Genomic DNA, 20,717 nt, shown 5'->3' on the forward strand with positions numbered 1-20,717 from the left:
GGGAGGCTCTGTATGTGGCATGTTGTGATCTTAAATGTCTTAATAGTGAGGTACAGTATGCTACAATTTTTCTGTTTAATAGATCAATATTACAATTTTATTGATTAAATTTTTATGCAAAAAATTACAAGAATAGAGATTAATCTATAATACTTTTCAGATGAGAAAATTTGAGTATAAGGTTTGACAAATGCTTCGGCTAATGAGAACAGGAACACAACTAATAGAACGTCGTTGATATTGAATCAAGTTGAGGGGAAATTGTACTTTTTGTTGACAATAAAAAATGGATGGTGACAACAGCTTAACTGTTGACCTTTGAGGAGTGAGGATGGTTAAGATGGTTCCCTATAGGATTACATTCTGATTTGAATGTATAATATGTTGTAAGAACAGCCAGAAGAAAATTGGATAGTTAGATTTACGAGGTATGGATATTAAGTTTGCAAGAATTGCATTTGTCTGATGTATAACACAGTTTTTACGATGGGGAGGCTGCTAACCTTGTGGAGTTCTACGGGAAATCTTCCACTTATTTGATCAATCTCATTCCTGGCAATCCAAAAAACCATCAAGAGAAAGATACAAAATTTATTGCAGTCTTGACTTTGTAACTGAGGGATACGGTGGTGGGTTTGGATAGTGACAAAACAGATGAGAACTTTGTGTCTAGTTTGGGAAAGCCAGTGATGCTAGGGAGTGACATCAGATGGTTTGGTAGATCACATGTAAGGTATAAACTTTATTCAACACTAGTGAAACAAGATTATGTTTATGATAATCATTCTTGTTGGTCCAAATGTAAGAGTGATAGGGTCTTACTGTAGGAGGGAAACAGAGTACCTGGGGAAAACCCATGCAGCCATGCAGGTGACTGCTGAAATTTTCTTGTCTGCTTGGGAATTGAACCCAGTACATCTAGGTTAGGTGAGTTTGTTACCACTGAGCAACTAACTTGGCACTCCATCTTGCAATCAATCAGGCTTGTATTGTGTTGTGAATTACCTGTTTATATACATTATCAACATGCCAATCTATGTTATTAGCCAGGCTACTGAGATTCAGGTGAATTCTACAAGCACATCACCATCAATTTTTAATATCTCACTTGTCTTAATTATGTTATTGGTCGATAGTCAGAGATGACAGAAGTGTTAGGATTCAATACTTTCTCCTTAAAAAACTTAAATCAAAACATTCTTAGACCCCTATGAATTTGGCACAAATTGTCAATACATTCTTTCACCTGTATTCACTATAATACCTATATATGGACCATGGTTTAGGAATTAGTGTCAAGTCCCTGTGTCAGTATAATACATATATATGGACCATGGTTTAGGAATTAGTGTCAAGTTCCTGTGTCAGTATAATGCATGTATATCAACCGTATGTTGGGGTTTGTGCCAGGTCCCTGTGTCTGTATAAACATGTATATTAACCATATGTTGGGGTTTGTGCCAGGTCCCTGTGTCAGTATAAACATGTATATTAACCGTATGTTGGGGTTTGTGCCAGGTCCCTGTGTCGTCCCTGTGTCAGTATAAGCATGTATATTAACCATATGTTGGGGTTTGTGCCAGGTCCCTGTGTCGTCCCTGTGTCAGTATAAGCATGTATATTAACCGTATGTTGGGGTTTGTGCCAGGTCCCTGTGTCAGTATAAACATGTATATTAACCGTATGTTGGGGTTTGTGCCAGGTCCCTGTGTCAGTATAAACATGTATATTTACCGTATGTTGGGGTTTGTGCCAGGTCCCTGTGTTGTCCCTGTGTCAGTATAAACATTTATATTGACCGTATGTTTGGGTTTGTGCCAGGTCCCTGTGTCAGTATAAACATGTATATTAACCGTATGTTGGGGTTTGTGCCAGGTCCCTGTGTCAGTATAAACATGTATATTAACGGTATGTTGGGGTTTGTGCCAGGTCCCTGTGTCAGTATAAACATGTATATTAACCATATGTTTGGGTTTGTGCCAGGTCCCTGTGCTTCTCTACATAGAAGGATTGTAAAGGAATAACAAAATAAACACCAAATATTACAACTTACAAGGTATTTTTATACCTTTAAGCTAAAAATTTAAAACCAATATGCTATAATTATAATCAATACATTTTGTAACTGAGGGGTATAAGGGTGATAGATAAAAGGTTAGCTGGCTAGGAATGATGAGCTGTCTTATTTGCTCAAGTAAATGGGTTTTAAAATGTGAGATTCTTGAAAGATGAAATATATTAAAAACATCTATCATTATCTTCAAAAGAACCATTTTGTTCCAATGTGATAAGACAAACAATAGAGGATTGGCTCGTCACTTGACACTCTATGTGTCCCAGTTAATGTCCTTATCCTCTGTTCAAGGTCAGTAAAGGCTGTTGTGTTATGCAATTCAAATGATTTCAGAGGAACTTTATGACCAGTTATGCTATTAGAGGCAGGTTGGATTTGGACCAATTACAGCTACAAACATTGTCTATTCAATGTCTCAGTATAACCAATTCTATCTGACAATCAAGGCCCTATATCTGTTAATAAGCCCGCCCAATTAATCGGAAATACCAACAAGTGAAATTTTGTTGCCCTTTATAAGAAAATTGCCATTTTCATGACTGAGATTATATGTTAAGTAATCATAGATGATGAATACATGCTATCACAGCCTTGTTGGTGGTAACAATTGTCTAAGCTGTCGATTATATAACTATAAATGCCAGAGGTATCATATGAGTGACATTTGGACCCTTCACTGTAGTGATCTTTAGGTGGAGTAAATTCTGTGTCTAACAGACGATGGAGAATGCAATCCTCCTACGATTATCATGACAAGGATGCCAAGCACCAGACATTATTTCAGATCTATGAAATAAATTTAGCAAGAACCTATCAGTTATTTGCACTGTCTGAAGGTCAAACAAAGGTCTTGCGGATGTTAATGTCTTTGCTATGCTGCCTATTGTTAATCATTCTACTGAATCATAGTTACGATGTCCCTAGTGTAGATGTCTTGGATCAATACCAGAAAGTGTTCCAGTTATACTATTAGATATATCACTTGTTATTTTCATCAGAACTCTTCTTGGACAGATATTAGTGGACAATATCACTGGCATATTCTGATGGGCTTTAAGGATGATTTCGTTTACAGTGACAAGAATGTCTTTTTGTTTGTGTCATAATTTTCTCTTTATTGATTGAAATGGATCAAGTGGATACAGAAATTATTCAATCATTTTCCTGAAATGAGGCCAATAAATCTGGCTTTTGATTGGATGGAATATAACTATATTATTGCAATAAACCTGTGCCAGGTGATAAGCCCATCCATATATATTACTCTTCAATAAAATTTCAAACAAATGCTAATTCTCTGCTCTGTAATAAGCAAGCTGACCTTACTTTCCATCTGTAGTAATGTTTCAGGCCCCTGATTTGGTTAACTACACTGACAAAACAAGGACAAAAGCTACAGTATAGTAGAGTTCTGAACAATGGGGTAGGGTTGACAATACCTAGATTGTACTGACAGCCCCAGGACAAAGCTACAGTATGGTAGGGTTGACAATACCTAGATTGTACTGACAGCCCCAGGACAAAGCTACAGTATGGTAGGGTTGACAATATCTAGATTATACTGAGTCCCAGGACAAAGCTACAGTGTGGTAGGGTTGACAATATCTAGATTATACTGAGTGCCAGGACAAAGCTACAGTGTGGTAGAGTTGACAATATCTAGATTGTACTGACAGCCCCAGGACAAAGCTACAGTGTAGTAGGGTTGACAATATCTAGATTATACTGACAGTCCCAGGACAAAGCTACAGTGTGGTAGGGTTGACAATATCTAGATTATACTGACAGTCCAAGGACAAAGCTACAGTGTAGTAGGGTTGACAATATCTAGATTATACTGACAGTCCCAGGACAAAGCTACAGTGTAGTAGGGTTGACAATATCTAGATTATACTGACAGCCCCAGGACAAAGCTACAGTGTGGTAGGGTTGACAATATCTAGATTATACTGACAGTCCCAGGACAAAGCTACAGTGTAGTAGGGTTGACAATATCTAGATTATACTGACAGTCCAAGGACAAAGCTACAGTGTAGTAGGGTTGACAATATCTAGATTATACTGACAGTACCAGGACAAAGCTACAGTGTGGTAGGGTTGACAATATCTAGATTATACTGACAGTACCAGGACAAAGCTACAGTATGGTAGGGTTGACAATATCTAGATTATACTGAGTCCCAGGACAAAGCTACAGTGTGGTAGGGTTGACAATATCTAGATTATACTGAGTGCCAGGACAAAGCTACAGTGTGGTAGAGTTGACAATATCTAGATTGTACTGACAGCCCCAGGACAAAGCTACAGTGTGGTAGGGTTGACAATATCTAGATTATACTGACAGTCCCAGGACAAAGCTACAGTGTGGTAGGGTTGACAATATCTAGATTATACTGACAGTCCAAGGACAAAGCTACAGTGTAGTAGGGTTGACAATATCTAGATTATACTGACAGTCCCAGGACAAAGCTACAGTGTAGTAGGGTTGACAATATCTAGATTATACTGACAGCCCCAGGACAAAGCTACAGTGTGGTAGGGTTGACAATATCTAGATTATACTGACAGTCCCAGGACAAAGCTACAGTGTAGTAGGGTTGACAATATCTAGATTATACTGACAGTCCAAGGACAAAGCTACAGTGTAGTAGGGTTGACAATATCTAGATTATACTGACAGTACCAGGACAAAGCTACAGTGTGGTAGGGTTGACAATATCTAGATTATACTGACAGTACCAGGACAAAGCTACAGTGTGGTAGGGTTGACAATATCTAGATTATACTGACAGTCCCAGGACAAAGCTACAAAATCAGAAGTTAAATCTGTCATTAAATTAGATGGCCAATTCAAGCTCAACTCCTCCTGTTTTTGTCTGTGCTACATGTTGGAATTTTTATCATATTTGATGTGAAATATGATCTCTGTGATCTCATTGATATTTTTTGTCTCGATTTGTACAATGGTGACACTGTACCACTTATTGATTTCAATTATCCACTGATCAGTTTAATTCTGAAGTAAATAGTGATAGAGCCTATAAATCTGCGTAACAGATTGGAATGCTAGTGTGTTTGGCATACAGAAATATTGTATTGATATTTTTTTAATAAATACATCAGTTATACATTCATCTGTCAGAGCAATATTTTTCTGGAAACAGGTTTTCAGGCGGGCTTACATATCTCATGTCTCACAGTAAAAGTGATTTATTGTATCGGGTATGTACTAGCTTTACCCTAAAACACCTTTTGCCTCGTGTATATCTCCCAGGTGCATAATCTGCTATTTTCCCTACATATGTCACATTATTAAGAAGATTAGCATAGATTTCTGTTTGAAAATTTGAGTTCCCTCTACTTTACAGAAATTTCATACTTTGCTTTTTTTCTGAATGTACTTGTTTTAAAATGTTTTTCTAATGGTCAAGGTTAAATATCCAGATCACCACAAAATAAATTTTAATTCACAACAGGTTTATACAATGCCCTGAATCCAGTCTTGTGTAGATCAGACCATATACTAGCTACAGAGATTGTATCTCTAGCTTGAGCGGTTCAGCATCCTGGGTTCAAATCCTAGCGGTTCAGCATCCTGGGATCAAATCCTAGCGGTTCAGCATCCTGGGTTCAAATCCTAGCGGTTCAGCATCCTGGGATCAAATCCTAGCGGTTCAGCATCCTGGGATCAAATCCTAGCGGTTCAGCATCCTGGGTTCAAATCCTAGCGGTTCAGCATCCTGGGATCAAATCCTAGCGGTTCAGCATCCTGGGTTCAAATCCTAGCGGTTCAGCATCCTGGGTTCAAATCCTAGTGGGACGCATTGAAAACATAAAGAATGTTTCCTTAACAGTTAATCATTTTTTGTACATATGAATGAGTTGATTAAAAGAATACCCACAAAAACCATGAAAATAAGTGGCCCACAAACAGTGATAGCAACCTTCTCAGTCCACATCTCTATAGAGGACATATACCTCCCATACATCTGGCCCCAGCTGCTCATAACAATATCAATCTGACCAGTCTCAACATGTCTTTAGCTGTGCCCCCAATTGTGGTGAATACATATTTGAAAATGTTCAGTAACCACTGGTTACAAAGCTTTGAGGCACTGGGGCGAGGAGACCATTTGTAAATGACCATATCAGTTCTTAGGATTATTTAACATGAAGTCAAACCAGACCCTCGATCAGCATATATTGCAGGATAAGATAGCTATTTATTTGCCCTACATGTGATGGTCTACAAATTAAAGGGCTTGTATGTACAGCTACCAATAACTGAGCTGCCAGTAATTGAAAATCGTTTGCAGAAACTCACAATATTGGTCAGAAATCTCATTCTGGTTAGGCACAATGACAAGTATTGGTTCCATATGATATTAGACCTGCACTGTCTGTAGAAAGTAGTTGTATAGAATGATTGTGTTACGTAAATGCACTAGACCTGTTCTGAAGCTGCAGGCTACATAATATAGACCATAACTATAGGACAATGAGATCACAGGGGTTGGAGTTGAATCATCACATGGGTATTATGGCCTCAAGCCTTTGTAATCTTGAATTCAACATCAAAGCATAATAGTTAAAACTCAACATGTTGAGAACAGTTGTCCTTATGGCTTCATCTAAAGACTAATGCTATCATTGTACATGTTGTTGAACAAATCTCACAAAGGGATGATACAACAGCATAATTGAAGAGTTGCTCGTTTTGATGTTGTGTAGTATTTTTGATGTGTAGCAGATGATGTGTAATCAGTTGTAAATGTTTGGCTTATTCAGCAGATAGGACCTCCTACCACTACAGTTGATACATACTGCACTGTGGTAAACATTCTAAAAAAAACACTTAGTTCAGCCAACACTTTAAGTCTTGTTGTTCTACTGTGTAATCTGTAGTTAAATCTGGTTGTGCCACTATCTAGTCACCACTTCAGGTTGGGCCACTATCTAGTCACCAGTTCTCGTTGTGCCACTATCTAATCACCACTTCTGGTTGTGCCACTATCTATTCACCACTTCTGGTTGTGCCACTATCTAGTCACCACTTCTGGTTGTGCCACTATCTAGTCACCAGTTCTTGTTGTGCCACTATCTAGTCACCACTTCTGGTTGTGCCATTATCTAGTCACCACTTCAGGATGTGCCACTATCCAGTCACCACTTCTGGTTGTGCCACTATCTAGTCACCACTTCAGGATGTGCCACTATCCAGTCACCACTTCTGGTTGTGCCATTATCTAGTCACCACTTCTAGTTGTGCCACTCTATCCAGTCACAAATTCTGGTTGTATACATTTAACAGTCATTGCTTAAATCTAGTTGTGCCACTGCCCAGTAACCATTAATCAGGTTGTGCCACTTTCCAGGCATCGCTAATCCGGTCACCCCACATTCAAGTCACCACTAACCTGGTTGTCCTACTATCCAGCCACCACTAATCTGGTTGTCCCATTATCCACTCACCACTAATCTAGTTGTCCCATATCCAGTCACCACTAATCTGGTTGTCCTACTATCCAGCCACCACTAATCTGGTTGTCCCATTATCCACTCACCACTAATCTAGTTGTCCCATATCCAGTCACCACTAATCTGGTTGTCTTACTATCCAGCCACCACTAATCTGGTTGTCCCATTATCCACTCACCACTAATTTGGTTGTCCCACTATCCAGCCATCGCTAATCTGATTGCCCTTAAGATTCAGAATAGAATTAAACAATGACACAGTCAAGGCTGGGGGCTGGAAGTTCAGCTATGACATTTTTATGCAACCCCTTGGCCAATATCAGGATATTTTTAAAAAAATTATCATTCCTAAAACAAAGCTGCATTTTAAACACACCAGTATGAAAGTATTTATTAACAGTTACTTTGAAATAATAATTAAATAAGTATTAATATAATACTTATAAATTTTATGTTAATGACCTTAGCAACTACACAACAACTGATACAAATACATATTGACTAGTTAGATGACCTGACCACATGTGGACTTTGTACAAGATTTACCAGCCAAAATATTTGCATTTGAAATCCAAAACCAGTGTCCTGTGTATTTGTTGCCAAATGCTATGTCCTGCACTAGAACATTTGCATGTTTGAAAGAGTCTGTTGGAAAGCTTCTAATTGACCCGGAAGTGACAGGTCTAAGGGGGATAACTTTGCACAGTGACGTAAATGAGAAGTAGATTAAAAAGAAAATTCAATTCAAACAGTTTTCAGTTTTAGTTTTTTTTTATGTTCAAAGTCATCACTCTAGTGTAGAAAATGGTTTGTTTAATTTTAATAACTAAAAATACTGATATTAATGACAAGCTGCCCTTTGACTGTCAGGTGACAAATGTAAACAAAACCATGCTAGCTCTGTCAAACAATACGATTATGGCATGTCCTCTAGAATTGGGTACACGCAAACTTTAGTCATGTTTTAATAACCAACAACAGCTTCAGCATCTTTAACTTTGTGCCCATAATGCAGAGAAACTCCATGTGAAAATGTTATACAGAACAGTAAACCATCCTGGCCTCTTAGCTAAGCCTGAGACTCGCAATAACTGGTCCAACGTTAAGCCTGAGACTCGCAATAACTGGTCCAACGTTAAGCCTGAGACTCCCATTAACTGGTCCAACGTTAAGCCTGAGACTCGCAATAACTGGTCCAACGTTAAGCCTGAGACTCGCAATAACTGGTCCAACGAGACTCGCAATAACTGGTCCAACGTTAAGCCTGAGACTCCCATTAAGTGGTCCAACGTTAATCCTGAGACTCGCAATAACTGGTCCAAAGTTAAGCCTGAGACTCGCAATAACTGGTCCAACGTTAAGCCTGAGACTCGCAATAACTGGTCCAACGTTAAGCCTGAGACTCGCAATAACTGGTCCAACGTTAAGCCTGAGACTCGCAATAACTGGTCCAACGTTAAGCCTGAGACTCGCAATAACTGGTCCAACGTTAAGCCTGAGACTCGCAATAACTGGTCCAACCTTATATAGTCATGTTATTCCCATGATTACTGTCAATTTAGTCTATATATGATTATTTGTACCACAATTAAAACTCAAATCAATGCGGTGACTTTACAGGAAAATTCGGAATGAAATCGACCAGACACGGAGAGGAAAGAGATTAACTATCGCCCACTACATCTAACAGACATTCTGACTTATGTCCTGTCTATATAAAGGGATGTGTCAGGTAGTAGTTTTTGACATTGTATGACATTTAACTTTGCATTTCAATACCTCAACCTCAATGATAGTTCCCAATGAACCCCTCAAAATCACATGACACATATCAAATACTACCTGTAACATGTAGGAGTATGTTGACATTTCCTGTGGTCATATCCAAACAGGTTTCTTACAAAAATAGATAAATACTTAGGAATAAGTACGTTGTGGCAAACAGACAGAGTGGTGGCCCTATTAGGCCTACTGTGTATCCAGTGTGCTGGAGGATTGTTTTTCAAATTAATTGGTGAACTAACAATAGATCAAATATGTTTCATTGTTAAAAGTATTGTTTGATAAAATCAACCAATTCTGTACAGAACATAGTGTTATATCTATACCAAGAGTCGTTTATAGAGTGTATCATGATATGACTATTGTGATAATATTTCAGCATTTCAACATTATCATGATAACAAGTTTGACTGGTTTTTACATTCACTTTCATTTTATAAACATACTTTACCATATTTTATCTAATCACATTTGAAATGTCGATGTTGTTTCTATGCAGCCATGCAGATGTTATATTTTTAACCATGAGAAATTGTTTTTTTAACAGAAAATGTTTCATCTTTTTTTATTTTACTCCTGTTTATCCTAATAGTATATCTTTTTTATGATATTTAAGCAGTTGAAATTTAGAATATTACAAATGTTCATCATTTATTGTTTATTATGTGATATTTTATTTTATACACATGAATAACTTTTGTTACCTTTGGTTATCATATTTTAACCAAAGAGAAAATTAAAGACATTGATATTGATTTTTTTGTCGAAGGGAGATAACTCAAACCAAAATTGAAGGGGAAAAAATAGTTCACTGACCCATTGATTTTATTTCATAGTAATTATCAGTAATTATCAGTAAAGAAAGGAATAGATGGTGATTAACACCATAAATCATCTCATAGTTTTATTTGGTGAAAAAAACCAACTGAGCTGCATAATACACTAAATACTGACCACCAGTTAGCCTGTAATAATAATTATATCTATTTATCCAGGGCTACATATTAAGACATGTCTAATTCACAATATGGCCCCGCAGTAATTTATATACAGATATCACAGAAAGATTTTACATTAATATCACTTAAAAGATAAATGACAAAGATTAAGATATAGCAAACGTATATATAAAATATTACATATTTATACTTACTAATATATATAATGACCCATACAGTTCTCATTATTATAGCATAATATATCACAGATATCACTAGAACAAATCTAAAATTTGGAGAAAAATGGACTGAAATTTCAAAAATCTTCTTATCACCCAAATAAAGTAGAATCAAATACCATTTATAGATGGAAGAGTCTTAAGGTAAAATACCTCTGTTCCTCTACAAATAGAATCTCATTTTCTCTTCTCTATACTGCACATTCATTAAGATTGTTTCCAATTTTGAGGTCACTCAAATCACCGTTTAGGGCCCTTGGTGTTATATTGTAGTGTTCCTTGTAAGGATGCGACCCCTGAAAACAAGGTAATGCCTTTACTCTCCTTGTTTACTTAACTATGGTATATAAAGACATTATCTGACACATTCAAAGTTTTCATATTTTTCCTGCTAGACTGCGTCCATAGTGTCTGACTGAATCAGCATTTGACATTTAAGCGGTGATTGTAAAAGGTTGGAATTGGTTTATCCAAATGAGATATTTTTTCCCAGTGACATCAGCTGGTATTGTAGTTCTATTGATGTAGCCAGTGGTGGCTGTGGGATTGTGTATTTTAGAGTGTCAGATGTAGTGTAGTTTATCGTGCCTGTTGAAAGTTTTCCTTATTTCATTGCATTTTCGAACCTTGTTCTTTCATTATTTCGTTACTATTTCGAGAGACAATGGTGAGAATGGTGTTATGTTTTCTTTTATGCTTGTCAGGTATATGTGTCTTTACAGCTCACTAGGTACATATATGTCTTTTCAGTTCATCACAATTAAACTAGCATTTGGCAAGGAATTCTAGACCACTTCCTCAGACATGCTGACTTTGAACTAAATAACACCTTGCTGTTAGGAAGTGTGATTTTTTAGGTAATGTTATGTGACACATGTTCTTTGTGTTGTCAACCATTAAGTTGATAGGAAGTGTTTTATAGAATGGATTTGATGGAAAACAGTGCTTTCTTCTTTGAAATACTGTAAAAGCATTCATTTTTGTGACGGATATTTTTTTCAATTTACAATATTCATATATCCATAAACGATTAAAATTTATAAAAGTTTTATTCATTTGTATTCATCCACAAAGAGTCCTCAAAAAAGTAGTTAGTGGAAAACCACAAAAATGGAGCCCCACAAAAATACGTATGTCTGGTTTGATATAATTGTCATTGTTGTGTGACAGACAATGTTGTGAGACAGTCAATGTTGTGTGATTGTCAATGTTGTGAGACAGTCAATGTTGTGAGACAGTCAATGTTGTGAGACAGTCAATGTTGTGTGACAGTCAATGTTATGAGACAGTCAATGTTGTGTGATTGTCAATGTTGTGAGACAGTCAATGTTGTGTGACAGTCAATGTTGTGAGACAGTCAATGTTGTGTGACAGTCAATGTTATGAGACAGTCAATGTTGTGTGATTGTCAATGTTGTGAGACAGTCAATGTTGTGTGACAGTCAATGTTGTGAGACAGTCAATGTTGTGTGATTGTCAATGTTGTGAGCCAGTCAATGTTGTGTGATTGTCAATGTTGTGAGACAGTCAATGTTGTGTGACAGTCAATGTAATGTGATTGTCAATGTTGTGAGACAGTCAATGTTGTGTAATTGTCAATGTTGTGTAATTGTCAATGTTGTGTGATTGTCAGTGTTGTGAGACAGTCAATGTTGTGAGACAGTCAATGTTGTGTGACAGTCAATGTTGTGTGATTGTCAATGTTGTGAGACAGTCAATGTTGTGTGACAGTCAATGTTGTGTAATTGTCAATGTTGTGTGATTGTCAATGTTGTGAGACAGTCAATGTTGTGTGATTGTCAATGTTGTGAGACAGTCAATGTTGTGTGACAGTCAATGTTGTGTGATTGTCAATGTTGTGAGACAGTCAATGTTGTGAGACAGTCAATGTTGTGTGACAGTCAATGTTGTGTGATTGTCAATGTTGTGAGACAGTTAATGTTGTGTGACAGTCAATGTTGTGTGATTGTCAATGTTGTGTGATTGTCAATGTTATGAGACTGTTGTCATTGTTGTGAGACAGTCAATGTTGTGAGACAGTCAGTGTTGTGAGACAGTCAATGTTATGAGACAGTCAATGTTGTGAGACAGTCAATGTTATGAGACAGTCAGTGTTGTGTGACAGTCAATGTTATGAGACTATTGTCAAAGTTATGAGACAGTCAATGTTATGAGACTGTTGTCATTGTTGTGGGACAATTGTCAGAGTTATGAGATTATAATTGTCGTTGGGTTGTGAGATTGTGCTGTTGGTTTGGTTTCATTCCCTGCCATTAATCTACAGTGTTTTGGTCATGAAGATGACATTGTATCATACTTCATATTTTACAGAACATGTTTTTGATATTTTGTTATTAAATCTAATTCTCTTTTAATCTTTCTTTTTAACACATTATTCAGGAAAATGTAAATTGTTTCTAAACAATATTTGCCAAGTTCAAGCAGATGATATTTTTGTTCCAATGATCACGATTTGTGTTTGGTTCAGAAAATGATAGGAAAACTACATATGAAAATGGATCCCTAGACAAATAGCTACTTTTTAGATTCCTGCTGTGGTTTTATTTTGATCATTTTGGCTAATCAAGTCAGTTGAATCAATTACTGAAACAGCTGAACACGTGCTCCCAGATGATGACATTGAAAAAAACGATATCATTGATCACATGACGACACCATGGAAACTAGAAACCTGATTATCTTGTTGTCTAACTGTTGTGAAACAACAATTTCACATGAAGGAATGACTCAGCATGGGCTAGACATGTAAAAATAGCTACTAATTTTATCACTTGTTACAATGATGTTCTAGGTGTGCTGATTTTTTGTCCAGACAGAAATGCTGTAGTGAAGGTGTTTGATGAGAGAGCTGACTGTAACTAAAGAGGACTGTGTCCAGTGATATGGAGTTAAGCTTCACGTTGATATCCTTTTGGTAAAAATCAGGCAGTCGTCACATGGCTGTCTGTTTGTCAGTCTGTCTATTCTGTACAATGCTTGTCCAGATTATATATTTTGATAGGATAAACTTTTTTTCCCCACAAATCTCCTTTTATAAATGTATCTCGTCTGATTGGTGTACTTAAATTGATTTGACCTGAATTTCTGTGATATAACTTAAGACAGTTGAAAAAAAAATTTTTTGAAACTGTCTTTGTAAATTTTTCAGTACTTGATAGATCATCATAAACAACTCCCTGCCTTTGACTGACAAGGATGTTGTATGCAGTGTATTTGGTTTGGTTTACTTCTATCTTAGTTTGAAGAATGAGCCAATTATGACTACAATCGCTGAATTTTTAGGCAGAATATAACCCAGGTAGGTTTCAGCCGATCAACCTTTATTCTGAGTAGTCTGTCTAAAAGTCAACAACAAACGTCAGTTAGAGTTATAAAGACTTCAGAAAATATATTTTAAAATAATATACAGTAAAACTTTGATGTGTCGAAGTTCAAGGGACCATCGAGAAAACTTCGATACATCGGGACTTTGACTCATGAATGGTGACCGTCCAACCACAAAAAATACACCTGTAAAAGATGTGTATTGTGTCCATTTGTGTTATATGCAGAGTCCCTTATCAATATCTCGTGTTGATCGCTTGCATAATCTATCAAATGTCTGTTCGAACGCAACTTTGTCACAGAATATCGGAGGAAGGAAAAGAATTCATATGAATTTTAACATGTTTACTATAAAGACAAGTGACATCAAATAACAACGAATAACAATGCAACATACCACTTTCATTGAGTCATCCATACACAGGGCAGCATGGTTGTATCAGAGATGAGAGTTCGGTTCACTTCAGGTATGTGTAACTGATTTCGAAAAGGACGGAACAACATCCATACATGGACAAACAAACAATCATGCCATAATCACACCACTTAACGGTTAATGACTTGAGAATACAGCTTGTGTAGACAATCAGACATGGTCAGTGATTATTGGCACTTTGTGTCTAGCCCTTGTCTGGCCATTGTTCACGCTTCCGCCGAGGTGTGAAAACTGCCATGGGACATTCGAGTTTTGTGTGTTGTGATTTCTAATGGTTTCTTAACCATGGGACCGGGAAAAAAGTTTGAAATAGCAAGAACTTTGATTCATAAATGTGAAATTAGTAGTATTATATAGGGGAAAAAATCGGGAACATCGAGAAATTTGAATCATCGAAGTTCGACTCATCGAAGTTTTACTGTAGTTAGGGACATCAAAGAAATTATCTCAATACACGTTTTAGATGCACATGGCTATTTACAATCTGGACCAAATGGAGACCCAAGAACGCACATACACCTCCATAGAAAGGATATAAATTGCGTTTTGAAATAAATTCATGTTGTTGTTGATGCTGATATTTTATAAATACATGTATATAAGATAAAGAGATAAAAAAGAAAACACAAAAATGTTGCAATAAGGCTTTAATTCTACAACATAACTAAAAAGATGGTTAAACGTTTTCAGTCATTCTATGAAAGATATCAGTTTTACATATATGATCATGTATTTGAAAGTGAACCGATTTCTGACATAATTCTAGAATCGACGGTTTGCATTTTAGTTTCATTTTCAGTAGGCCTACCAGCACAGACTTTCAATACCTAAGCCTGTGGTACCATTATGTCTCTGATATCAAGTTTCTTACATGATTTATGAAATAGACCTTTGAAATACTTTGTGCTTTTGAAAATTATATGATAACAATAAATTAATTGAAAAGTTTATGAAAACTGTAATATGAAACAATGCTGACTTTAGCATAGAATTAATCCTTTTATGATAATTTTTTGTTGGTAAGCATAGAAGGGAAAATGATTGTTAAAGATATTGCTTAAAGGTATGAAATGTGGTTGGTGACCTACAAAGATGTGAACAGAGCAGTCTTTAGATGACATAATTCAACTTGTGGTATTAAAATAAAAGTTAGTAATTGTTTTAATAATGACTGATTCTGATTACATGTTTGTCATAAGCTTATAGGACTAATTACAGCATTTCGTGAAGAGCATGTTTAAACACAAAATCAGCTAAAATACCATTTTGATTTTATGCTTATTTCATGTGTACAGGTACAATCACAAACAAGAATCTATCATTTTGCCATTGAAATGAAACCTATTGTGTAGTTGTGGATTGTATCTTGAAATTTGAGGTGTGATTGGTTTATATTTTGACTTCAAAACGAAAACGTTTAGATCTACCTTTATTTTGATGTATATAACTAATACAAACAGGTGTAATTGGAAGGAGATTTGAAAAAAAACATCTCCTAGCTGTGAGGGTTTGAGCTAGGACTTTATACTCTGAACTCTTCTCCTTTATGGTTTTCACCTCCAATACCAACTCAGTGAGGCTAAAGTGATCATTCATGTCTCTAGCCAGACATTCTACCACTAGATTAAAGAAAAATCCTCATTAGTCAGGGCTATAAGGTGACCACATTTCAGTATCAAGAGGACTCCCACTTTAAAACATTTACTTTATAATAGAGAACTAATTATGTGCAGTGTATAAACAAGCTATGAACTAATGAAATTTTATTGGTCACTATTGTGTAAGGTATTGTGAAAGAATGGGAAAAAATCCCCAGTTAATTTGATAAAGAAGTAGGTGATTAATCAGTTGTAAGTAGACATTTATAATAATATATCATCAATGTTGAAATCTCAGCCTTTCCTCAGGAACACAAGAAAACATTCAACTGATTTATAAGAGTTCCTTACTTTAAACCTTCAGTGGCCTATAACCATGTACTTCACTTCAAAAGATGCAGATTTCAGAGTCATGCGTGACTGGGCATGATCAGTCACACTCGTCCACTGTAATGATCATAAGATCTTAATAGATCAGAGTGGTCAGTCACACTCGTCCACTGTAATGATCATAAGATCTTAATAGATCAGAGTGGTCAGTCACACTCGTCCACTGTAATGATCATAAGATCTTAATAGATCAGAGTGGTCAGTCACACTCGTCCACTGTAATGATCATAAGATCTTAATACATCAGAGTGGTCAGTCACACTCGTCCACTGTAATGATCATAAGATCTTAATAGATCAGAGTGGTCAGTCACACTCGTCCACTGTAATGATCATAAGATCTTAATACATCAGAGTGGTCAGTCACACTCGTCCACTGTAAGTCACACTCATCCACTGTAATGATCATAAGATCTTAATAGATCAGAGTGGTCAGTCACACTCATCCACTGTAATGATCATAAGATCTTAATACATCAGAGTGGTCAGTCACACTCGTCCACTGTAAGTCACACTCATCCACTGTAATGATCATAAGATCTTAATAGATCAGAGTGGTCAGTCACACTCGTCCACTGTAATGATCATAAGATCTTAATAGATCAGTGGTCAGTCACACTCGTCCACTGTAAGTCACACTCGTCCACTGTAATGATCATAAGATCTTAATAGATCAGTGGTCAGTCACACTCGTCCACTGTAATGATCATAAGATCTTAATAGATCAGAGTGGTCAGTCACACTCGTCCACTGTAATGATCATAAGATCTTAATACATCAGAGTGGTCAGTCACACTCGTCCACTGTAATGATCATAAGATCTTAATAGATCAGTGGTCAGTCACACTCGTCCACTGTAATGATCATAAGATCTTAATAAATCAGAGTGGTCAGTCACACTCGTCCACTGTAATGATCATAAGATCTTAATAGATCAGTGGTCAGTCACACTCGTCCACTGTAATGATCATAAGATCTTAATAGATCAGTGGTCAGTCACACTCGTCCACTGTAATGATCATAAGATCTTAATAGATCAGAGTGGTCAGTCACACTCGTCCACTGTAATGATCATAAGATCTTAATACATCAGAGTGGTCAGTCACACTCGTCCACTGTAATGATCATAAGATATTAATACATCAGCGTGATAAATCACTAAAGATCCTTTTATAGCAACACACATCCTACACAGTGTCTATGAGTGATCTTGACACTTTGATACCTTTTTCCTAATCTGCTGAGAGAACAATTGATGGTTGTTTAAACAACATGGAGTTTTGTTAATTAACAACAGCTTAACGGGAGATTACATTAGCGTCATGACACAGATTAAAGGACTGACTGCATATGCGTTGGAAGTATGGTATTCTGAGTGAAGTGGTGATGAACAAATAGTAAAACGTGAGTTGTCAAATTGTTCTACCTGATAAGTAAGATAGGAAATCTGATATATCTGACAAAAAGATTTCAGTCAGCTAAACTATTATCATAGCAATAGGAAACAACAGGTGTTGGAAAAATCAAAGACAGCATGTATAGTGAAGTAGGCAGTAACGGGCATGTATAGTGAAGTGAGCAGTAACGGGCATGTATAGTGAAGTGGGCAGTAACGGGCATGTATAGTGAAGTGGGCAGTAACGGGCATGTATAGTGAAGTGGGCAGTAACGGGCATGTATAGTGAAGTGGGCAGTAACGGGCATGTATAGTGAAGTGGGCAGTAACGGGCATGTATAGTGAAGTGGGCAGGAATGGGAAAATTGTGATATTGAAATGACTAATGCTACAAGTACATTCTTACAGTTCAAGCTAGTGTGCAACATTCTTTACAAATTATATTTCACAACAAACTTGTTTTTATTTGTTATCACTGCTGTTGATACAAATATCTGTCGTAAACATATAAGTCTATATATAAATATGTATGGATTGTCTGTGTCTGTATTTAGCTGTCGTAAACATATAAGTCTATATATAAATATGTATGGATTGTCTGTGTCTGTATTTATCTGTCGTAAACATATAAGTCTATATATAAATATGTATGGATTGTCTGTGTCTGTATTTAGCTGTCGTAAACATATAAGTCTATATATAAATATGTATGGATTGTCTGTGTCTGTATTTAGCTGTCGTAAACATATAAGTCTATATATAAATATGTATGGATTGTCTGTGTCTGTATTTAGCTGTCGTAAACATATAAGTCTATATATAAATATGTATGGATTGTCTGTGTCTGTATTTAGCTGTCGTAAACATATAAGTCTATATATAAATATGTATGGATTGTCTGTGTCTGTATTTAGCTGTCGTAAACATATAAGTCTATATATAAATATGTATGGATTGTCTGTGTCTGTATTTATCTGTCGTAAACATATAAGTCTATATATAAATATGTATGGATTGTCTGTGTCTGTATTTAGCTGTCGTAAACATATAAGTCTATATATAAATATGTATGGATTGTCTGTGTCTGTATTTAGCTGTCGTAAACATATAAGTCTATATATAAATATGTATGGATTGTCTGTGTCTGTATTTATCTGTCGTAAACATATAAGTCTATATATAAATATGTATGGATTGTCTGTGTCTGTATTTATCTGTCGTAAACATATAAGTCTATATATAAATATGTATGGATTGTCTGTGTCTGTATTTAGCTGTCGTAAACATATAAGTCTATATATAAATATGTATGGATTGTCTGTGTCTGTATTTATCTGTCGTAAACATATAAGTCTATATATAAATATGTATGGATTGTCTGTGTCTGTATTTAGCTGTCATAAACATATAAGTCTACATATAAATATGTATGGATTGTCTGTGTCTGTATTTATCTGTCGTAAACATATAAGTCTATATATAAATATGTATGGATTGTCTGTGTCTGTATTTATCTGTCGTAAACATATAAGTCTATATATAAATATGTATGGATTGTCTGTGTCTGTATTTATCTGTAAATAAGACCCTGCCCACAAATCAATCCCTTTCTTCATTTTTTGCAGAATCATGAATTTTAAAGTTGTTCATGAATAAACTCCAAACTTCAATACTAAAACTCTTACATTAGGGGATGGGGCTTATTTTAGGGTACTTACGGTAATTTTATATCAGTGTGTCTTTTGTTTCACAATTCTAAGCCATCTTGATGAAAAAAATAAGCTCTCAAAAATGGTGATTTTACAGTATATACTCTATTGACATTGAGGAAAAGGTTTGGTATTGCTGGTTATACATTTAACCCTTTGAAACATATATATAATTTTCTGCAGATTTTGTGTGTACTCTAACACTCACCAGGTTTTCCACAACATCATTGATAATAACATTGACCCATATCTAATATGGAGTCAACATTTAACACTAATACATCTAGTTTCTGTCTAATTTGTGGTTCAGTGATATGAATTAGAATGATGTTGGTATTGTTTGCCTGAAATCTGATCTCTGACACTTACGTCAATGTATTTCTGTTTCAGATGGACAATTGGTAGTCATTCGATACAATGATAAATAGGTTGCGATCAGGACACAAGCCAAAATCACATGACCAAATGCCGACATGTGGGAAGGTACCCCCATCCAAGGAGGATATTCTCAGTACGATGGACCAATTTGGAGACATGGAGACAGATGGTACTTTTGTACATAATGATCTTGTTACAGGCAAAAATAAAATGAAAAAACTGGAATGTTTTAAAGTTCAGCTTTGTAATAAACTTAGTCTACATTTTACTGGCTATATATACCTACTTGGTTAATGCTATCAAATTTTAATGCATTATCTTTTTTCAGCCAATTAGTGTAATGATGAATTTGTATGTCCACAATAATTGCTATATAGACATCATATAGAAGCTGTCATTAGTACAGTCATGCTTTAGAGCAATACATCCACTGTGAAAAGTACTAAAATACCCTAAAAATATATATCTTCACAGAAGTCACTTCAGAAGTGTTATGGTAACATGTAACGTGTAATGTAGATTGTAAACTTGAATTGCATTGTGTTACCATTGTTGAAATTGTTTTTTAACAGATAGCAGTCCCGAGGTCATCAATGGAGACAACAACAACATTAAACGGCTTGCAAGAAAAGACAGCGGAGACACTGGGTCATGGGACTTTGCTGATATAGAACCCCTTGGGGTCAGCAGTCTCTCTAATGCTTATGGGTATGTACCTGTAACATACTGCTTAACACTAAGAAACTGTGTTATCAGGATGTAAAGTGAGACATTTCACCTATCTCACCTAGATATACAGGTAAACACTGAACCTGTCTCACCTAGATATACAGGTAAACACTGAACCTGTCGCACCTAGGTACACAGGTAAACACTGAACCTGTCTCACCTATGTACACAGGTAAACACTGAACCTGTCTTGCCTAAGTACACAGGTAAACACTGAACCTGTCTCA

General features: G+C 36.1%; 2 protein-coding genes across 4 annotated transcripts in view; both read left to right on the plus strand.

Moving 5' to 3' along the window:
- The window catches only part of LOC132556881 (TBC1 domain family member 5-like), a 67,073-nt gene that overhangs the window by 13,784 nt on the left and 32,572 nt on the right, over positions 1–20,717 (plus strand). For all 3 annotated transcript variants that reach the window (XM_060221336.1, XM_060221335.1, XM_060221337.1), the window contains exons 3-4: positions 19,774–19,930; positions 20,334–20,469. In XM_060221336.1, coding sequence (XP_060077319.1) covers positions 19,801–19,930; positions 20,334–20,469 — 266 coding nt within the window. In that variant the 5' untranslated portion in view covers positions 19,774–19,800. The remainder of the gene's footprint in view (positions 1–19,773; positions 19,931–20,333; positions 20,470–20,717) is intronic.
- Positions 8,584–9,081, plus strand: LOC132556896 (bifunctional endo-1,4-beta-xylanase XylA-like). Its single transcript, XM_060221351.1, has one exon. It carries the CDS (start codon positions 8,584–8,586, stop codon positions 9,079–9,081), a length of 498 nt encoding a protein of 165 aa, XP_060077334.1.

The sequence above is a fragment of the Ylistrum balloti genome, unplaced genomic scaffold, assembly GCF_031769215.1.
Source record: "Ylistrum balloti isolate Yb309-2 unplaced genomic scaffold, AGI_CSIRO_Ybal_v1 Utg370598, whole genome shotgun sequence".
NCBI lineage: Eukaryota > Metazoa > Mollusca > Bivalvia > Pectinida > Pectinidae > Ylistrum > Ylistrum balloti.

Bases quoted from the DNA above. Each gene is read 5' to 3' on its own strand.
- LOC132556896 (XM_060221351.1), top strand. From the start codon at position 8,584: ATGTTATACAGAACAGTAAACCATCCTGGCCTCTTAGCTAAGCCTGAG.